The following is a 23,646-nucleotide window of genomic DNA, read 5'->3' on the forward strand; positions in this document are numbered from 1 at the left end:
TATGTAATCTGGTTCTATTATTAAACATGCAAATTTTCCAATTTTCAGGTTCCACTAGAAGAATTGCCATTTTTTGAATTAATTGATGGAACAACAAAAAGCCTAACAACATTTACTGATCCTTTGGGGAAACTTTGTATCAATAATTATCAAGATTTGCCTCAAATAGAATTCTAAAAAAATTAGTGTCCCTCCCGATCATCATTATCTGACAGCAGAAGAAACAAATTGTGTGAAGACTAGAGGCTACTTTTTGAATATGCTGTTAGCATTTCTTGTGGAGAAGTTAACTTAGAAAATTGGGCCTTTGAATCAAGGAAGATGGCTAACATAAGCCACAAGATTAATGTGTTTATGGATTAGAGTTATCTATCCTCAAACACTATGATAAATTAAACATTTAGGTCAAATTTATCATCCAAGTGTATGCAGTTAGTTGGTTTGAGATTAAAACCGACAATATTTATTTTCATCAACAACAGTATATTTTAATATGATTCAGAGAACAAAACAGTTAACTGAAATCCAAATTACTGTTTTAAACTGTTCAAAATATAGGGCTTTTGCACTACTTTCGGAAAATATAATATCGATGATAAACTCAGATGAATTGGATGTGAGAGAAGAGGGCAATCAAACGATTTTGTCCATTAGGTAAATAAATATTTATCCATTAAATTTTATTAGTTTTCTTAATTTACCCAAACAATAGTTAGTTTCATTCATATTACATCGCAAAAAAAAAAAAAAAAAAAAAAATAAGTGTTTTCAAATAATTGTTTTTTTTTTTGTGTTGTTTTTTTCCAGAAATAGTGAACAACTAAAAAAAAAAAAAAAAATGAAAAAGATTACTGCTATCAATTTTGCAACCACACACTGGTCAAATTTGATCGATTTTTCTCAAAAAGTTGTATATGTGCAGGAAGCTAGACATAGACACATTATTACAAAGTCATTGTGCCAGCAAATTAGACCTTCATTTTCCTCAAAAGGAAAAAAAGAACAATTTAGTTCTATTATAAGTTTATATTATTGCCTCTAATAAAAAATTGAAATACATGGTTCTATAACTTGTATCAAGCTGTTATATTGTGTAATACATCTCCACATATCTTTTTGAATTGTGAAATTAAAAGACTTAGTTGCTAATTAGCTGTTTTTACAATTTTTGTTTAATCATTGCAGTAAAAGTTTAGATATTTTGCTAGTTGTGATTCAGAATTAAAATTATAATTCATGTATTTATTTTTCTATCAATGTATTTCATATAAATATATAAATTTTAATTGAATATTTTATAAAAATAGTGAAATTTCAAAGTCATGCTTGTGAAAAATGCTATGAAAATGAAGGATTTTTCAGCATTTTTCTACACGATTTTTAAAATTAAATGCTCAATTTTCTGTTCAAGATGGGAATCTAATTTTTGGTATATGTTCTTATCACATCAAATCCCAACTATCATCACCAGTGCCATGTTGATTTTCTGAAAAAAGGTGCTAATCGACCTGCTCTAATGCTACAGTATTCTACTCAGTAAAAGTCGTTTCGAGCTAAATAAACATGTTACATTGAATAAAAACACGAAAATTATATCCAGTTTGGTAGAAAAGTAATTTATCTTGCCTTTGATAACATTTGTTATATATTTGTTTTTTGACAACTTTTTCGAATCTATGTCTACAGTAATACAAACCCTATATTTGTTTTTTTGACAAGTTTTTCGTACCTTTGTCTATTTGTAATACAAACCATTATTATTAGAATACATAGTTCAAGTAAAATTAAATTGTTTGTGAGTCATGTCCAAATCGATTTCATTTTTCTGAAACTTCACATGTTTACTCATACGCTAATTCTCGGAAAGAAAATTATTTCTAAGAAAAATCATTATGGTTTTACTTTCTTTTTTCCACGTCGCACCAAAAGTGAAACTAATATATATATATATATATATATATATATATATATATATATATATATATATATATATATATATATATATATATATGCTTAATGACCAACGACATACGTTAAAAAAAGCATACAAACGCGTTTTTTGTTTTATCGGATAAAAACAACAACAAAAAAATACTCTTGTACGACGGTTACGTCCAAACCCGGCGAAAATAAGAAAGAAAAAAAAATCTGTAAAAGTGATTCGAGTTTTTCCGGATATTATTCTTTGCTTTGCCTTCCCACATCACATACTTGTTGACAAGATATAACAACGAAGGTATGATTCAATTCTTGATTACATTGAAGTTTTCAACTTTAGGATGGCTGCTATTAAAATAATATTATCTTAATCAAATTAGTTTTAGTGATGCCCCTCCTCTCCCTATTTTTATTTTCATCTTTTTTTTTTTTTTCAGCGGATAATTATCAAATGGACATTAATATAACCAGATTATTAAAAAAAATGTTGTTTTTTTTTTAGTTTACCGACCCCTCGGCATTCACCTTTAATTTGTCGACTTAGAAGGTTTTCGGGTACGTTGAGAACGAATATCACATTCGTTTTCTGCGCAAACAAGTAGTTATCCATATTTGAAGACATTCAGTATCCAACGTAATCACTATTATTTTTGCTGGCGACCATCTTGTTTCCCATTTAGGAAAAAACGCCAGAAAGAGCCAAACGGAGCCCAAAAGGACTAAACATGACCTAAAAAACATTTTTCGGCTTCAAGGCCGAAATGACCCCCCCCACACACACACACTTACCCTTCCGGCAGACATTTTAAATGACAAATATTTTTCATAAAATAAAAAGTTTTCACCTCATTTAATAGTTAATAGCCTCACCCAAATATAAACACGGAATTTCTGTGAAATGTTAAACAATATTCTACTCGGTAAATGTTGGCGCGTTCGTTACTTATGGAAAAACGGTTAATTAAACTGCAGAAGCACCTGTTAAATTACACAAGTTCTATAATTGAATACCCCCCCCCAAAAAAAGAACGAAAAACATAAAATATGCTTTTGTAAACCGCTCGTGAAAACTTACTGACAGCAATATTTTTACTATTAAAGGAGGTGAAAACTTTATTTTATGAAAAATAAAATGCCCGCCATGTATTCGTTGTGCACCTTGTGAAACGTCAAGTGACTACGCGTGTGCGCGCAGTTTAATAAGAAAGTGAAAAAAATGAATATAATTAAGAAAGTGAAAAAAAAGTTTGTCCGTTTCGATATCGGGAAGCGGAAAAATATCCAGAAGGGCGAAGGGGGGGGGGTCATTTCGGCATTGAAGCCGAAAAATGTTTTTAGGTCATCTTTTGGCCATTTTGGCTCTTTTTGGCGTTTTTTCCTAAATGGAAAACAAGATGGCCGCCAGCAAAAATAATATCAGTATCCAACGTAATCACGTTGGATACTGAATGTCTTCAAATATGGATAACTACTTGTTTGCGCAAAAAAACGAATGCGATATTCGTTCTCAAGGGGTCGATAAATTTGTCCTTTATGGTTATTTTCAAGTTTCGTCACCCGACATTTACAAAGATTTTACGCGGGAAATTTTTTCTTTGGTAAGTGTGTAGCTTAGCGGCGTAAATTATTTGGTAAATTTTAAAAGTAATACGGCGGCCTCGAATCTCGTACATTTGGCGCTGTTTTATAAGTTGTCATTGTGCGGAGGGAAACAACTCTCGTTTACTAAGAGATTCATTCATTTTTTTCATCTTATAATTTAGGACGCTAAATGCAACGATATTTTTTATTAAATCAAAAAACATTAACAAAAGAAAGCTGCGACAAATTTTTTTTTTTAATGTAACAAAGTTGGTAACAATAATACAAAATGTAGTCTTTACGTGACTATTAAGAGAATCGTTTCTGTTTTCATATCATAACTTACGACGCTAAAACTAGCGATATTTTTATTAGATGAAAACATTTGTCTTAAGGAGAACTGCTTCTCATCACCCTGGAAAATCTCATCAGTATGCCCTGTATTTAAGAATTCAGGTAATCGTTCATCCCCCTCTCAGTACAGGTCAATAAGTCTCCTGTGCATCATGAGTAAGTTGCTGGAATCTGTATTAAATAAAGAAGTAATCAACCATCTCAGCAAAAATAACCTTCTTAGTGACACACAATATGGTTTCCATTCTGCTAGATCTACAGCAGATGTGCTTACAATTGTATCTCATAGGATTAGTGAATCTCTCGACAGAGGCAACCTTTCTAGGGCAATTGCTCTTGACATATCAAAAGCCTTTGATAGGGTATGGCATAAAGGTTTACTTCACAAGATCTCCAGCTATGTTATAGCTGGAAATGTCTTCTCAATTATTAAAATCATTTCTCTCTGATAGGTTCATAAGAGTAGTAGTTGAGGGGCAAAAATCAGAAGCTCACAGTATTAATGCTGGAGTCCCTCAGGGGTCCATCCTGAGCCCAACTCTTTTCCTGATCTACATTAATGATCTTCCAAATCACATCCTTATATCATTCGTAGACATTTTTGCTGATGACACTACCATCTATGGTAGCACATCTAAGACAGTAAACGACCAAGTTCTCTCCGATTCTCTCTCCTCTGATCTTGATCACGTTGTACAATGGGGAAAGGAGTGGCTGGTTACTTTTAATGCATCTAAAACCAAGCTTCTATCTTTATATCAACGTTCTGATCCCCATCTGGCATCAATTAAAATGAATGGCTCTCGTCTTGGGAAGGCCTCAAGTTTTGACAGGGTTCTGGGCTTGGCCTTTACTCATGATCTTAAATGGAATACGTACATCAAATCTGTTGCCAAGGCCGCTGGAAAAATGGTCGGATCCTTCTATCGATCCAGTAGATATCTCACTGCTGATGCAATTCTCTATCTATATAAGAGCCAGGTACGTCCAAGGATGGAATACTGTTGCCACATCTGGGCAGGAGCTGCTAGAAAGGACTTGTCCTGCCTTGATAGAGTTCAAAATAGACTTTGTAGCCTCGTAGGAGATGTCCTTTTCTCTTCCCTGCAACCTCTATCTCACAGAGGAGATGTTGCGAGTTTGTCTCTGCTTTATCGTTATTTTCATGGAAAGTGTTCGACTGAGCTTCAATCTATGGTTCCCCCTCACCAAACTTTCACAAGAAATACTTGTCTAGCTGAAAACACTATCAATAATTCCCCCCACTCTTTATCTGTGCCTAAACATAAACATAGATTCCATGATCAAAGCTTCTTTCTTAGAACTGCACGCCTGTGGAATTGTCTTCCGTTTTCCTGCTTTCCAGCTGGATATAATATGGTTGTCTTCAAGTCCAACGGGAACAAGTTCTTGATGAGCCGTTCCACTTAAGTTAACAAATTTACCGAACTTCCATTACTATCGATTACTATATTGTCCTTTTGACTGCTGTACACTCTTTCACCCTTATCCTTGAGTGGCCTATCGGCCTTGATAAGTGGTGACGCCTATGTAAAAAAAACAAAAAAAACTTAATAATGGATAAAATTAAACCTTTAAAAACACTTGCAGGTGGTTTAAATGAAACTAACGTCAACATTTTCTAGGTCAAACATGACATCATTGTCATAGTAGCAGGAGCAGAGAAAATGAAGGAACAATTTTTTCGGCACCCTCCTTGTAGAAAAGGGCCTAGTTTAGAGGGAAGGAATTAATATTTTTGGCCAATTTTTCGATATTTGTCGGGCGAAGTTTGGAACTTTAAAATGATACCTATCTGGCGAAAATGCGTAGTCCGTATCAAAAGTTTTTGAGACATACAAACACACACACACACACACACACAAACATTTTCGTTTTTATATATATACTAGCGGGGGTACCCGGCGTTGCCCACCCAGGTGTTTGGAGGTGTGTGTGGTGTTAAAGAAAAAAGAAATCGGGGGGGGGGGGGTAAAAGTTGGTAGGATCGAACCCGAAGCCCTGAGGCGAAGTTTGAAAATAAAATCGGCCAGCCAGAATGAGTTACTGAAAGATGTTTGAATTTATTTAAGTAAGAACCAAATTGACAAGTGCGCGCACAGAAGTCGTCAAGTGTGACGACGACAACGGAAGCTATTCAACAAATGAGGTCAATGACCAGGTTTGTTTGATATAAGCGAAGTAAAAAAAAACAACATTAAAACTTAAGTGGGGGGTAATCAAAACATCGAAAAAAAACTAACGTAAGGCAAACGAATGATGTTGAAAACAGAAAAACGAACATATGAAAAATGGCTTGAATAAGCCTGTTTCGATATTAAAATTTAAAAAATCGGTGGGTACCCGGGTGTTTTTGGGTGTGTGGTCGGGGGTGGATAAGCGAAGTAAAAAAAAAAACAGAAAAACGAACGTTACATGAAAAATGGCTTAAATAACACTGGTTCAATATTTAAATTTTAAAAATTGAAAAAAAAAAAGAAGACATCTCACACTACGATTCGAACCCAAAACATTTAGATAATGAACCAACGCGCTAATCAACTGACCTAAAGCGACATACATGAAATTTAGTCAGTTTTTCAACTATTTAAATTAAATCAGGTCATGACGTCATCTGACACATGCGTAGAATCGGTCGTCGTCACAAGAGGACCGTTTTTGTTGACCCCCCCCTGTCGAAAATTGTCGATTTCGGGATGAAAAAATGAACGTTTTTGGTCAATTTTTCGATATTTTTTGAGCGAAGGATGGAGCTTCAATATGATACCGAGTTTGTGAATTTTCGTTGTGTCTGTCGAAAGTTTTTAGTGGACACACAAACACACATACATTCATACATACAAACATACATACACACATTTTCGCTTTTATATTTATAGACTAGCGGAAGGTCTTCGGCGTTGCCCGGGTGTTTGGAGGTGTGTGTGGTTTTAGGTAAATCAAAACTCGGGGGGGGGGGTTAAAATAAAAAAAAAGTTTTGGTAGGTGAGTATGAAGATCGACCCCGAACCCTTGAGGCGAAGTTGGAAATTAAAGTGTGAAAAAAAGCGTGCGACGTTAACCATTGGGCTACCGATAGATACTAACGGAAACACGTTTGAATTTATTTAATTACTTAGATTTGGCAGGTGCACATTTTAATGACTTAATGAGGTCAACTTTGACTGCGGAATAGTATTTCATTTACTGCGGGAATGCCTTTTTTATTTTTATTTTCCCGAGATGTTGGTGGGAGGGGGGACCAGCTCCCCTTGTCCAAATTGAATAGCAATTGTTTGATATAAGGAAAATATTTCCACATTGATCAAAGCTGATTGCCTTTGGACATTTCCACCAATAGACGGAAAATACCGCCAGAATTAGTGTCGCTTTTATTATAGGAAAAAGACTAATTCACATGCGGCGAGCAACAAATGTTGAATATTTATCTTTCCGAAGTCGAGTAAATTAAATAGACAGGCGAGCTCCATTGTTAACTCAGAGATCTTATAATTTCTATGTGATATAAAAAGTTTTAAAAAGTTGTTAGGCGACCGACCTCTTCTCTGAAAAAAGCCTTTCTTGGACATACACAAAAAGCGAACATATATATACACATTTTCGCTTTTATATATATAGACTAGCGGGGTGTACCCAGTGTTGCCCGGGTGTTTGGAGATGTATGTGCTCGGGTGGGGGTGGGAGTGTTAATTAAAACATAAGAATAAGCGAAGTAAAAAAAACATGTGAAAAATGGCTTAAATAACCCTGTTTCAATATTAAACTTTTAAAAAAATCGAAAAAAAAAGACCATCTCACACCACGATTCAAACCCAAAACCTTTAGATAATGAGGCAGCACTCTAAGCAACTGAGCTAAGATGACGTCAACGAAATTGTGTCAGTTTTTGAAATATTTAAAGTAACTCATGTTCCGACGTCATATGACGTATGTGTAGAACCAAACTCGTCATGAGAGGACGGTTTTTTGCTGACCCCCCCCCCCTGTAGAAAACTGCTGATTTTAGAGTGAAGGAATTAACGTTTTTGGCCAATTTTTCGATATTTGTCGGGCAAAGGTTGGAACTTTAAAATGATACCGATCTGGCGAAAATCCGTGACCTATTTGGAAAGTTTTTGCGAAACATACAAACACACATACATACATACAAGCATACAAACACACATTTTCGCTTTTATATATATATAGATAGATTATACTATTATGACATTTCATAATTTTAATATTTCATTAGGAATCATTTGTCTATTTATGCATATTATCTGAAGGAAAATAACACAGAATTGGCAACAAAATAAAATTGTTTATTAAATATGCAAAACAAAGTTTATATCATTTTAACTTTTCTCTACTTTCAGCATGATGGCCTCAAAAGAGAGTTTCAAGCCAGGATTGTTTGATCTTGGCTTAAATATTCAAAAGAAACTTAGCAACAATGATTTGAACATCGACAGGAAGCAGTTTACATACCATTCCGAAAATGACCCCAGTTACATAAAGCCAGCAATTCGCAACATGCTGGCCGTTCAGTCTTTCTACATAGACACGGGTCGAACGAGAGCACGTTTGATGTTGGAAGAGTTAATTAGCGAGCATCCAAATGAATTAAATGCCCTTGCTGATCTAATTTATGTCTACAAAGAAATGGGTCGTGAGAAGGATGCTGACAGATATAAAAGTCAGCTTGATTCTCATAAAAATAATCCGTTATGTCAAGCGAGAAGTATATTGGGCCAGGCAAATGCGCTGACATATGATTGGGCAGATGACCATAATAAAAACCCCAAATTTCTCTTAAAAGATAGCTGGAGACTCTTTAATTTGGAAGATAACCATACCGAACAATTAATAAAGGCTAACAATTTGGTTGTTGAAGCCTACAAAGTGCTCAACGCAATTCCTGAGACAGCCCATGAGAAAAAAATCAAAGCAAAAGAAAAGGCCATTGAAAAATTTGAGAAGGGAATTGGAAAACTGCAAGAATTGAATTGTTCCAAGGAAGAAATTTCAACATGGAAGCATAACCTCGCCATTGCTCGGAGCAGACTGGATACTTGGAGAAATAGAGAAGGCGACAACATTGATACCCGCTCTGATAATTGTATAAAAGCCTTGGAAGATCATTCATATGTGATTGATAGCCTTACCTCAATTGAAAAACTCGAGAAACCTCTACAAATATATCTTGCCAAGTCATGCATCTTTTTTGTCCAGCTATATACGTCACGAAAAGATAATATCAGCAACAATCACATGTCAGAGAGTGTTAAAAAGAAAGTTCAAGATCTGGAGTCTCTAGAAAGCAAAGCAATACGGCTTTGCCCAGATGACAATATAGTTTTGCAAAGATATGGACGTATTAAATCTAACAGGCAACAATATTTGGAAGCAATAGAGATCTATAATAAATCCATAGAAATGTTTCCAGATAAATATTTCAACTGGTTCTCCTATGCAAGCCGAAGAGCTGCATATTATTTTCATAGCAAAAAACTGATAGATGAGAAATCTGATGAAGCAGAAATCAATAAATATTTGACGCTGGCTTATATGGACGGAGAAGTTTGCCTTCAATCGAAATGTACTCAGTATTGTATGTTCCAGATGGCCCAGATTTGCTTTGAAAGAGCTATGCCTATTAGAAATTCAGCTATGAGTTTTGGTTGCAAGAACATAAATTTCATCTACGAAGCCCTGGAAATTCTCCACGAGACACTCAACAAAAGAGACATAAAAAAAGACGCGAAGATCTACGCTGAACTTGGAAAGTATTATCCGTTTATAAGTGAATATAGAAAATCTATTGAGTCTATAAAAACGGCACTAGAATTGAATAAGTGGAACGAAAATTATTCTGAGTGCTTTTCACATCTTTGCAATAGTTTTATGTGTTTTTACGATGAGAGCAAAGATAGAAATTTGCTGAGTGAATTCCGCTACATGCTAAAAGAAGCAAAGCAAAGGGAGTGTGACAAATGGGTAACAGATGCTCTCAAAACCATGAAGACAGACTTTCCAGAAATGCTGTCTAATTTAATTGAAAACATGATCGAGTGGGATGCAAGAGGCTGTGAAGACATTGTCAAGGAAGTACTGCAACCAGAGTTTAGTGTGCGTGACGACATGAGAGAACGATTTGAAATGAAGCTTCAAGAAGGAAGTAATCAAGAATCCGACATAAATGGACCAGCAGAGATTCAGGCGTCGGAAACCTCAGAGAGTTTCAAATACGATTTCTTTGTTTTGCATTCAGAAAAGGACAAGGAATGGGTGAATTTTATGCTGCGGCCACAGCTGGAAGAATATGATGATGTCATCAACTTTCGAGGTGAGTGTTTTCTGTTTATACTAAAAAGAAACAGAATTTAGCGAGGTCCGTTCGTCGCGGTGGATACTCAGATAGCATGTGTCATCTGCCTTTTAGATGTCAACCAGTTTTATGCTCTTTTCTCTTTGTGTAAGTTGATTTATATGTAAATTAGTTTAACTCTCGCTCGATCTTGCAGAGAGATCTCTTCTTTGCTACAGGGCTCCCCACCAAGAACAGTTGTTGGAATATCACCACCATTCAACACTGATGCGTTGTCTGTAGCAGAAGGTGATCGTAAAATGATGAGTGCGAGTGAGTCTGCACTTTTTGATTCTATCGTCTGTGTTGTGGAGATATTTATCGAGATTGATGGTATGCTGTGGTTGAAGTCAATTACACAAAGGCTTGCAAGCGAGTCTGCAGTGCCAAGTACTGAGTTTGTACCCATGTTGGTGTGCATTGTTCGTGTTGACTGAGTTCCCTATGCATTGGTTGAATCAACGAATGTCCAGTCGTCGAGTTTTTCAATGTGCTTGTAGCAGCTAACTCGTTTTAAACTCGTGACTTCTCCCAATAATGTCCAGTCTTCGAGTTTTGACAAATATCCGTGAGGGTTCGGGTTTGTTGAATCAGTCGTCAGAGAAAGTTTGAAAATCCTGAAGAGTGTTGTTGATGTTTGCAGAACCCAACTTTTTACATCTCGTATGAAGTCAAGAGCTCGGGTTCATCTTGCATTAGCGCTCGGAATTTTTTCTCCTTTGACACAGTGTTTCATTTTAGCACCTCTGTTTTTAAGTCTTCATTATAATAAGTTTTGTTATTTGATGAGAAATTTCGTTTATAAAACTAGAAAATTCCTTTGTTATACTTTTATAAAAGTGAGAAATTTCGTTTTACAAAAGCAAAAAATTTCGTTTGCATACTTTTATAAAAGCTAGAAATTTCATTTGTTTTTCCTGGAGGTGGGCTAGTTATTATATCCCGAACTGTTTTAGCTAATGGTGCCAGCATGCCACAACGCAAAATGTGTAGCTGATTATGAATTTCAAAAAAAGCGTCCACTTGTGCAAACCATAATTTTGCATCTTCTGCGAATGGCAGTAGAGATATAAAACTCTTTTTTTTTTCTTTGCAGTGGGAAAAAAAACAACAAATGTGTTAAGTCAGACATGTTAAATATCAGTAAAAAAGAAGGTCCATGCTCGGAGACGGGTTATCAACATCTTTATCTTAACAAGGTTAACACTGGAAAGAAAGAAACATGACTCCTTAAGGGAAGAGTTCTCAAATCAAAGGGACATAACTCAGGATGCTAAGGTTTACTCTCTTACCACCCTCGCTTAAACTTTACATCCTGATAATTTTTATTTTACACAGTCCATGCAGGTCCTTGCCAGGGGTTTTGTGAAGTAGTCTGCTGTATTTTTGTCGGTAGGCACATAGTTCAGTTTGATTGTACCCTTGTTTATTTTGTCCCGTATGTAGTGATATTTTATGTCTATGTGTTTTATCCGCTGGTTAGTGATAGAGTTTTTTGCAATGCAGATTGCGCTCTGATTGTCAGAATATATTGTTGCTTCCATTCTTTTGTATTTTTCATATCGTTTATTAATTGCATGAGGTATTGTGCTTCCTGTACTGCTGGTGTCATTGTCGTATATTCAGCCTCACATGTTGATAGAGCTACGGTAGAGTGCTCCTTACTTTTCCAGGCAATAACAGGTCCTTCTTCATTTAATGAAAAACAATATCCCGACGTGCTTTTTCTGTCTTCAGGCCTTCCACAATCAGCATTAGTAAATCCTGTTAACTTCAGGCCACCTTCACATCTCCTGAATGATAAACAAAAATTTAAAGTCCCTTTCAGATACCTGAATACATGCTTCACTGCATTTCAGTGTTCGATTGTGGGGTTTTGGTTATACTGTGATAATTTATTTACGACCCATGAAATATCGGGTCTGGTGCAAGTAGATAAGTAAACCAGACTTTATAGCCTCTCTGTACCTTATGGAATCAAAGGATTTTGCTTCCTTAGCGAAAGTTAATTTTTGTTCACAGGGTGTTAGTCTGGGTTTGCAGTCTAGCATATTAGAATTTTGTAATACTTTCTCAGCATATGTTCATTGATTCATTTCTTTTTCACTTGGTTTGACCAAGAAATCTTGATATTTGACCTAAATCTTTCATGTCAAACTTTTGTTTGAGTAGGGTCTTGACTTCTGTTACTGTGTCTAAGTTATTTGCGGCAATCAAGATATCATCAACCCATACGAGAATAATAATTCTTTTATTTTTATCAACTTTTTCAAACATGCATGGCTCGATAGTGATTTTATTAAATTTTTCTTGCAGAACTTCTTTACTTAGTAGATCGCTCCAATTTTTATCGCTCTGTTTTAGACCATAGAGTGATTTGTTTAATTTCCAAACAAGCCCATCATTTCCTGGAGCAATATATCCTTTGGGTGTTGGGTGAAAATATCACAGTCTATTTTGGCATTTAGGTATGCTGATTTGACATCCATCTGGTGAATTATCAAATCGTATGCACAGCAAATTGCATTAGAATTCGAATAGTGGTCATTTTTGTGGTGGGTGCATATGTTTCATGGTAGTCTATGTCCTTTATCTGACTGTACCCCTTGGCAACATATCTGGCTTTTTATTCTTCATTATTTTTGTCATCTTTTTTGATATTATACACTCCTTTTCCCCCAACTAAATTTTTGTTTTCTGAGAGGGTTGTCAGAGTGAAAGTATTGTTTTCCTTTAAGGAATGTATTGCCAATTTCCATTTGTCAGCTTCCGGCAAATTTATGGCTTCATAATATGATCCAGGGATAGTTTTATTATCACAAGAATTTATACATTCTTCATATGCATCACTTAGGTTATTGCTGGTGATGTACTCTTTTAAATAAGTGGGTGTTTTTTTCTGTCTCAGTGGGTACCTTGGATTTCTGTTTTCAAAACTGTTCTTTGTTCTGTTACTTGTCTGTTTGCTAGCTTGACTGTTGCTATTATCTATATTTCCCTCATAAAAGTTTGTTTGTTCTATTCTCATCGACTATATGTTCACTGAAGTGGTTAGGATTTATAGATGGAATTAAAGTTGGATTAATATATTTATTTTGGTTTGTGATATCCTGAGTGGTCTCCCTTGCATCGTTAAATTCATTTGTAAAAGTATATTTATTTTGGTTTGTGATATCCTGAGTGGTTTCCCTTGCATTGACAAATTTATTTGTAAAAGTCACTAACCATATTTTTTTTACAGATTTTTCTTTATTAAAATATACAAAATAGGCTGGACTGTATTTATCATATCCTACAAAAATTCCTTTTTCCAACCGAGGATCTAATTTTTTTTTTTTTTTTTTTTGTACATAGGCATAACATGTTGTACCAAAAATATTCATATTTTCTACCCTTTAGTGCTTCATAAGGTGTCAGTTTTATTTGGTGATTATAGCACCTATTTCAGATATAAGTGACACACAGAAAAGCATATGGCTACAGATCGTGAGTTACATGAGATTCTATTAGCATGCATCTCGACATTTCAAATAACATTCTCCATTAATTTTTATTTATTGTGGACTATTATTCTGATCTTTATTAGTTGTTGTTTCATGACGTTTCGGCCAACTATTCCTCTGGCCTTCGTCAGGTGGTAACCGCGACAGATAGGAACTTCGAATCTCCTAACTGCATCCAATTAGGGAATAATATATATAAAAATAGCTATTTTCACTCAGCAATCACTGCTATCCATAGTTGTTGTCGTCTCACCACGTTTTTGGCCAAGTAAGCCTCTGACTGGCTTTGGGTAGGATTGAAACCGTTATCTTCAGACAATGCTCATCTGGAACGTCTCTATCAACTGCGCCACGGGCCCCGAAGGGCGATCAAGGTGATTTTTTGATCTTATAAATCCACATTTATTTATTATCTGATTTTCCATGGTCGGGTCCATATCGAATGGTATATATATTATTTTAATTGGAATTCATTATTGAGAAGAGTATTATTTATATTAATTTTTATTTATTGTGGACTATTATTCTCATCTTTATTAGTCGTTGTTTCATGACGTTTCGGCCAACTATTCCTCTGGCCTTCGTCAGGTCAGGAAACGTCGTGAAACAACGACTAATAAAGATGAGAATAATAGTCCACAATAAAAAAAAATGAATATAAATAATACTCATCTCAATAATGAATTCCAATTAAAATAATATATATAACATTCTCCATCCTCGTTCTGCAGTTCCACTTTGGTGCGGTGAGTAGGGGGCAGATGTTTTGTGTCGGATTTTATGTTGATAAGGAGCACTATCGGCCAAAAATTGTTTTGTAGCGTCGACTGTGTTGCTTTTGTTCTTGAGGAAATATGCCATCACATAGCCTGAATAGTCGTCAGTAAATGTTATGGCATACTTGTAACCATTCATGCTAACAGGTTCTATTTTCCCAGCCAAGTCACAATGACTAGCTCTAATGGAAACCTGGCCCTTTCGTTTGGTTTTCTTGATCACAAATTTTGCATTTTTCCAAGAGTACAAGTTTTACACCACCATGTATATTGTTTTTCTCAATAATGGACATTCCCTCAACAATAGTCGGCATTTTCAAAATATCGGAAATATTACAATGGCCGAAAATTTTGTGCCACGTGTTCAAGTCGCGCCTCATGTTATTAATGCTATTTGTTATGCATTTATTTAAATAATAAAGTTTCCCCCTTTCCTTTATTTTAAATTTAATGCTGTCTTTGGTGGTTAGGATAGCATGGTTTTGTGCAAATTCCACGCTGCAGCCTTTCCCTACGGTGGCTTGTACCGACAATATGTTTTGTGTAAATGTTGGTACGAATAAAACATTTTTTAAATAAATATTATGTCTCTTTTTATAAAAATTGTGTAACATTATTTTTGTCGTTCCTTTCTTTAATGCTATATTATTTTTTTTTGATCCATCAGCAAGCTCAATATAATGTTCTGGGTTAAAGTCATGTTCAAAAGTAACAAATTTTTTTTTTATTATTAATAATACAGGCAGTAGCCTCACAATCGAATAATAGTTCAAAGTTATCAGAAATAATGTGAGAGTTTATTCCTACCTTGTAGTATGAATGGCTGTTTCCTTCAGTTTGTCTTTTTCTGCAGAATTTTGTATCATGAGTACTTACTCTGCAAAATTTACACCACCTGTTTTTATTGCAGTTTTTTGCGAAGTGGCCATATTTTTGCACCGAAAACACATGGGAGGTTCTTTTTTATTTAATGTCTTCATGATGGCATCTTCCATTTTGGGTTTCGTGTTTTCCTCATATGCTCGGAATGATGCCTTGAATTCCATCAAAGTTTGTGGTGTATCTCTTTGGGAGACTATGGCTTTTAATGTATTGAAGGTAGACGGCAGCCCTTTGAGTAATATAGCTGTCGCCAATGGGTCTGAAATTGTCTCTCCACCACTTCGTAAAGCAGCAATAACTTTTTCAACATGTATGACGTAGCCGGTGACATCTTCGTCCTCATGTTTTTGGGAGGTAGACAGTTCGGTATACAAGTCAATAATTTTTGGTTTGCCTTAGAGCAAATAATGTTCTCTTAAAATTTTTAAAGTTTTCCTTCCATTGTCTTTGGCGTCTCGCATGATTAATGCCAAACTTGTATCGTCTAGAACTTGGATAAGTTCGGCGAATATATCCTCGTTTCTCTGTGGGTCAGTTTCATTATCTTCCTTTTTTAACTCAGCTTTTAATTTTAGCCTGTGAAGGTGTCCCATAAATTTAATTTTGAATATCTCGTAATTATTTTCATCACCATCAAACATTAGTCGGCTGGGGCCATAACCTGTTAAGTCAGACATGTTAAATGTATGTGTCGGTCGATATCAGTAAAAAGGAAGGTCCACGCTTGGAGACAGGTTATCAACGTTTTTATCTTAAGAAGGTTAACACCGGAAAGAAAGAAACATGACTCCTTAAGGGAAGAGTTCTCAAACCAAAGGGACATAACTCGGGGTGTTAAGGTTTACTCTCTTAACGGAATGGACCAAATGAACAAGAGAAATTTGCACGCAAAAAACATTTTTTTGTTTGTTTTTTTTGTTTTTTGTTTTTTTGAAAATATAAAATGTCACAATTAATACTAAAAGGAAAAATGTGAGTGTATAAAAATAAAAGGAAATTTTCAGACGTTCTTCAAAAAAATTCTTTGTCCATCTGTAGTGCTACATTGTTGTAACTTTTTAATTAAAGGAAAAAAATGTTATCAAAACTAAAACAAAATATTCAATGTAGTTTAAGTTACAACATTACAACAACGAATAATCTGTTCATTCGAAGCAAAAACTTTTGTTTGTTTGTTTGAGCCAGTTGCTCTTTTGTAATTCCAGTAGGATATTTAAACCGATGTTAGGTCGAATTGTACACTGAAGAAGGGGTCACCACTTTAGCAAGGTCCGTTTGTCATGGTGGATACTCAGATAGCATGTGTTGTTTGCCTTTTATGCTTTTTTTTCTTTGTGTGAGTCAGTTATATGTAAATTAGCTTAACTCTAGCTCAATCTTGCAGAGAGATCTTTTCTCTGCTACAAGAATTTATATTATTTAGATGGATTGAGAGACGGATTGATGGACAAAGCCGATTATAGTAATGCTTGGATGTATCTGAGAATCCTTTAAGATACATCTATTCAATGTGCGTATTTAGTGGCAAAAATGTTATTTCAATCTGAATCATACTAGTGACGAACCAAAACAGATTGAGAAATGGATTAACAGACAGAGGCTGGTATAGAGGTGCATGGACACATCTTCGAATGAATCCTTTCTTAAGATGCGTCCATTCAATGTGTGTATTTAGTGATGATGATATCATTTAAAATTTTCTTTGTTGTATTTTTGTTTTTCAGAAAATTAGATGTTCTTTATTTACATTTTTATTATATATCTGAAAAAAAAAAAAAGTTTGAAATGATATTATCGTCATTAAATACACAGATTGAATAGACACAACTTAAGAATGGATTCATTCTAATATGCGTCCACACAACTCTATACAAAGCTCTGTCTGTCAATCCATCTCTTGATCCATCTTGGTTCATCACTCAGTAATGATTTAGCTTGAAATATCATTTTTTTGCATTTTCTTTTTTTATTCATAGAAGATTCTAATAACTGTATCGTTATTGACTTAAATAATAATTCAAACTTTATTTTCACAAACTAACAAAAAACAATTTTAGTCGTTCGGCCCTGTTACTCTTGTGAAATTTCCAAAATCTCTTTATTTAGAATATTCCTTGAATCAGCATACTTGACGGTTTGTAGCCTTAGGCATGTAGTTTATTTAACTCATAGCCTTGATTATTGTCTTAATGATTCTTTTTTTTTTCTTTTTAAAGGTTGCTTTCCAAGCCGTGATTTTATACTTGGTGATAGAATAATAGACAGTATGGAGAAAGGGATTAAAAACAGTTGTAAGCTTCTAATAATCCTCACGCCAAATAACAATTGCGACAAGGAGATGCAATTCTACAAAAACGTTTGTATTCATTCCATGATTGAAAGCAAAGCAAAAGAAAAAACGGTCATCCCTATTGTCCTCAAGAATTGTGAGATTCCTCAAATTCTTCAAACTCATGTTCCGATTGATTTCACACAGAAAAATGACTGGGATCGTCTTCGTATGGCCCTTACTGTTAACATGGATTCAACGCTTGAACTTGAACAAAAAATGTCTGCCCTGAGTTGTAAAGGTCCGGATGAAGATGAAAACTAAAAATTTTGTGCCAAAATAACAATAAATCAATAAAATTCTTTTTAAATACGGTCAGCTTCTATTTTATGATTAAACTTTATGAATTCCAATTTCTTCAAATAAATATTAATTCTATAATGGGTTACTTTCACTACCTACAAACCAAGGAATTTCAATATTACTTTTAAACTAGCAAAAATTTAAAAACTGTAAAAGTTCAAATTTTAACAGAAAATTTTCCATTTTCTACTTATTTCCATGCTTGTGTCCTACATTTTCTCATCTGCTCCTGTGCAATTTGAACTCTTGCTCGCACTAATCATGATTGTCTATCTAAATACTTTGTGCTTCTTTGAAATATGTATCTTGAAAAATACTGAATAAATTTTCCTTTTGGGTTAAATATTGGTCCATACACATATGCCACTGTGTTGATTTTGATGTGATTCACTTAGATTGTCTTTGTTTTATTCTGTACTCCATCTTACTTTATCTATATATGCAACTAGCATTTCAGCCCGGTATTGCCCGGGTGTTTGGAGGTGTATGTTGAGCAAAAAAAATAAAAGCGTTAAATTTTTTTAACTTTGACCCCTATTATGACCCCTTAAAATTTATTGTTTTGGGCTCAAATCAAGTTATTAAGTTAGATCCATGTCCAAGGAATCTATATCTAAAATTTCAAGTGTTTAGACCCAAAATTGTCGGAGGAGTTTGGTAGAGTTCTCAAAAGTCAAATCGTTAAACTTTGACCCCTTAACAGCCAAATTTCTTGCCAAAAACCGATCAAAAAGGTTTTCCCAAATCTCAGTACCCTGTATATCAAATTTCGAGTCTGTAGACTTAAAATTGACAAATTTATTGCGTAGGAAAATGTACACACACACAGACACACACACACACACACACACAGATACACAGACACGTTCACTTTTACAGATATTCTAGCATGGGTGCCCGGTGTTGCCCGGGTATTTAGAGGTGTATGTTGAGCAAAACAAAAAAAAACAAAAAAAAACGGTCAATTTTTTTAACTTTGACCTCTATTATGACCCCTTAAAATTTATTGTTTTGGGCTCAAATCAAGTTATTAAGTTTAATCCATGTCCCAGGAACCTATATCTAAAATTTCAAGTAGTTAGACCCAAAATTGTCGGCTGAGTTTGGTAGAGTCCTCAAAGGTCAAATCGTTGAACTTTGACCCCTTAATCGCCAAATTTTTGGCCGAAAACTGATCATATAGATTTTCCCAAATCTCAGTACCCTGTATATCAAATTTCGAGTCTCTAGACTTAAAATTGACAGAGTTATTGCGTAGGGAAATGTAGACACACAGATACACAGACACGTTCACTTTTATAGATATACTAGCATTTACGCCCGGCGTTGCCCAGGTGTTTGGAAGTGTATGTTGAACAAAAAAAAAAAAAGCGGTCAATTTTTTTAAAATTTGACCACTATTATACCCCTTAAACTTTATTGTTTGGGGCTCACATCAAGTCATTAAGTTAGATCCATATCCAGGGAATGAATATCTAAAATTTCAAGTAGTTAGACCCCAAATTGTCGGAGGAGTTTGGTAGAGTTCTCAAAGGTCAAATCGTTAAACTTTGATCCCTTAACAGCCAAATTTCTGGCCCAAAACCGATCACATAGATTTTCCCAAATTTCAGTACCCTGTATATCAAATTTTGAGTCTGTAGACTTAAAATTGACAGAGTTATTGCATAGGGAAATGTAGACACACAGACACACACACACACACACACACACAGACACTTTCACTATTATAGATATACTAGCATTTCGGCCCGGCGTTGCCCGGGTGTGTGAAGGTGTATGTTAGGCAAAAAAGAAAAAAGGTCCATTTTTTTTTTAACTTTAAGTTAGATCCATGTCCAAGTAACATATATCTAAAATTTCAAGTTTAAGACCCAAAATTGTCGGAGGAGTTTGGTAGAGTTCTCAAAGGTCAAATCGTTGAACTTTGACCCCTTAACAGCCAAATTTTGGGGCGAAATCGGATCACAAAGATTTTCCCAAATCTCAGTACCCTGTATATCAAATTTCGAGTCTGTAGACATAAAATTGACAGAGTTATTGCGTAGGAAAATGTACACAGACATACAGACAGACACGTTCACTTTTATATATACGTAATATATATATATATATATATATATATATATATATATATCTATATATATATATATATATATATATCTATATATATATATATATATATATATCTATATATATATATATATAATATATATATATATATAATATATATATATATAATATATATATATATATATATATATATATATCTATATATATATATATATAATATATATATATATATAATATATATATATATAATATATATATATATATATATATATATATAATATATATATATATATATATATATATATATATATATATATATATATATAATATATATATATATATAATATATATATATATAATATATATATATATATATATAATATATATATATATATAATATATATATATATATAATATATATATATATATAATATATACATATATATAATATATATATATAATATATACATATATATAATATATATATATAATATATACATACATAATATATACATACATATATATATATATATATATATATATATATATATATATTTAATTTGATAAACCTCTTAATGCTTTCCCTTGATGTATTTTTGAACTCATTGTGAGATTTTCATCTATATTTTTTCTGTGTGCCATTTTTACCGATGACATTTTTTTTATCTGTGCCAATTTTACCTAAATTTATTTTTTCAAAGACTATTTTCATTAATAATTTATTTTCTATCTTAACGTTTTTCATAATTTTTGGATATTTTCATTATTATCTCACGACAATTCAGTAGATACTATTGGTTTCACTTGAAAGTCAATATTTCAATTTTCGAATTTCACTACAATAATGAAAAAGAACGAATTTATTTTAATAAATTTTTTTTTTAAATGGTTACATACCGTTAAAGTTTGACCCTTGCAATTCACTGTGATTAAAATGAAGGATCAAAATTCAATGAGGTAAACTGCTCATAAAAATCCACGGGCATAATATTTTTTCTTTATAAAAAAAATTTTTTTTTTTTTTTGTCGCCGTACCCTCATCTGTGGTGGTCCGTGTCAAAGTGGAACTGAAATACTTAAAAGAAGAAACCAGGTGAAATGACAAATTCGGAAAACACAAAGTGAAGATTACGATAAGTAAAAGATATGAGAAAAAAACAAATGTGAAAAATGCATTATTATTATTATTATAATAGTAGTAGTAGTAGTAGTAGTAGTATTGCTGCTGCTAGTGACATACAAAGAACTTTTCAAGGAAGGTGCTCAAGTGTAAAAAAAACCCCGGCAAAAACATAGTAATGAACACTGTCTCAGTAAGGCACAGGTCTATATTACATTCCTCTGAAAAGGGCACTTTTAAAACAGGAGTAAAAGGAGCAGGTGTTTGGGCACTCTTAATACCCCCTCTGTATGTCTCTGGCTACTATTGTTGTTGTTGTTAATAATAATAATAATAAGAAGAAGAAGAACAACAACAACAATAACAATGATGACGATGACGTCTGAGAATATACCAAAATACCGGGCAAGATTATCAATTTAATTGAAAATGAAAAAAGTACATGTAGACTTAAACTGACAGCTGATGGACAATACATACTGAGATTAAAGTACAAAGAGGTATCTTCCAAGGTGATTCCCTATCACTACTACTGTTTATCATAGCCATGATGCGCCTTAATAACATACTAAGAAAGTGAAAACCTGAATACAAATTCATTAATAAAGATGAAAGAATGAACCACCTAATGTACATGGATGACTTGAAACTGTTTGCAAAAACCCAGAAGCTAGAGACGCTAATAAACACAACCAGAATTTTCAGTCAGGATATCCAAATGGAATTCGGCATGGAAGTGTGCATTGCTGATTATGAGAAAAGGAAACCTGGAGGCAATGGAAGGAATGGAACTACCCAACCAAACAGAGATGAGAGCACTAGGTGAACATGTCAGCTACAGATATCTGGGAGTCCTTGGAGTAGACACCGTTAAAGCAACAGAAATGAAAGAGAAAATTGGAAAAGAATACCTCAGAAGGACAAGAAAACTTTTCAAAACTAAACTATATAATAAAAACCTAATAAAAGGTATACAAACATAGGCAATATCACTAGTAACACACCAGACTATTTATAAGTTGGACCAAAGAAGAACTAAAACAGCTTGGCCAGAAAACTAGGAAACTCATGAATATGCACAATGCACTATACCCAAAAGATGATGTGAAAAGGAAAGATGGAGGGAGAGTACTGGTTTGTCTAGAAGACTGTTTAAATGGCACAAAAAACGAATTAGAAAAATCCACAATGCAGAACATGGAAAGAATAATTACAGCAGCAAGAGACACTGACAAAATGAACAAGACAAGAAAAAAAAGAGGCAAGGAATAAGACGAGAAAAGAAAAATAGGAAGAGAAACAGCTACATGAATGATTCATAAGGATGACAAAAGATGAGATAGCATAAACATTTAGACATTTGGCTACAAAAAAGGAAACAAAAACAGAGAAACTGAATCCCTAATAACAATCACACAAGATAACGTGATTAGAAGCAACCACATCAAAGCAAGAATTGACAAGACACAAAAATACAGCAAATGTAGACTGTGGACAAAGAGAAAAAACAATAAGCCATATAATAAGTGAATACAGCAAACTATCCCAAAGAGAATATAAAAATAAACACGGTCAATTGATGAAGGGACTAAGAATCATGCAGACAACTGCATCTTGAACATTCAGACAAATCGTGCAAGCACAAACCGACAGTTGTACTTGAAAATGGACATCAGAGAATCCTATCCAAACAAGAAGACCAGATGTTATAATAGTTAAAAAGAAGGAAACGTCCTACCAGATCATAGATTTCACTGTTCCAACAGACCACAGAGTGAGTATCAAGGAGACCGAGAAGCAGAGCAAATGCACAGTACTGGCCAGAAATCTCCAAGCGATATGGATTGTTGGTTGGTTTTTGTTTTTCAGGTTATTTAATGCCGAATCCAGTGATTTTGAAGAAAACATTTTTTAATAGAATATGTTTTTTTTTCCAAGTCGGTTTTTATTCAACCCATAGTAGGGATCCTAACAGGTACTACCACTCCGAGTCAGAGTGGACCTGGGAGCAATGGCAATTAAAGAGTGCCTTCACACTCCCCAAAGCTCGCAAGCTGGGGCTTCACCATCGGATATAGTTTAAGGTCATACCCAGGATCCTAAGGAAGTCCAGATAACACCACTGATATGAGTAATAGGAGCAATCCTGAAAAACTTTGAAAAAAAATGAGAGAGATTGGAATCAGAGGGATGGTTGAGAAGATACAATGGATAAACAATAATGAAAATTGCTGAAATATTAAGGAAAGCCCTTGAGTGCGGAGACTAACACACGTCAGTTACACGCACAAACCAGACATATAGGAACTGCTGCAGATGTAAAACACAAAGAAACACCACATAGAATCATGAAAACTGAAACTGTATAATTGTAAATTAATCACCTTGCTCTCCGCCCCCCCCCCAAAAAAAAAATT

General features: G+C 34.1%; 1 protein-coding gene across 1 annotated transcript; it reads left to right on the plus strand.

Moving 5' to 3' along the window:
* Positions 1-1,993: 1,993 nt before the first annotated feature.
* LOC145248167 (uncharacterized) lies at positions 1,994-18,397 on the plus strand. The gene is made up of 3 exons (XM_080110006.1): positions 1,994-2,236; positions 8,253-10,222; positions 17,621-18,397. Exons 2-3 carry the CDS (start codon positions 8,254-8,256, stop codon positions 17,995-17,997), a joined length of 2,346 nt encoding a protein of 781 aa, XP_079966132.1. The 5' UTR covers positions 1,994-2,236; position 8,253; the 3' UTR covers positions 17,998-18,397.
* The last annotated feature ends 5,249 nt before the right edge of the window (positions 18,398-23,646 follow it).

The sequence above is a fragment of the Euprymna scolopes genome, chromosome 26 (genome assembly GCF_053919585.1).
Source record: "Euprymna scolopes isolate OS-2025 chromosome 26, ASM5391958v1, whole genome shotgun sequence".
Taxonomy (NCBI): Eukaryota; Metazoa; Mollusca; class Cephalopoda; order Sepiida; family Sepiolidae; genus Euprymna; species Euprymna scolopes.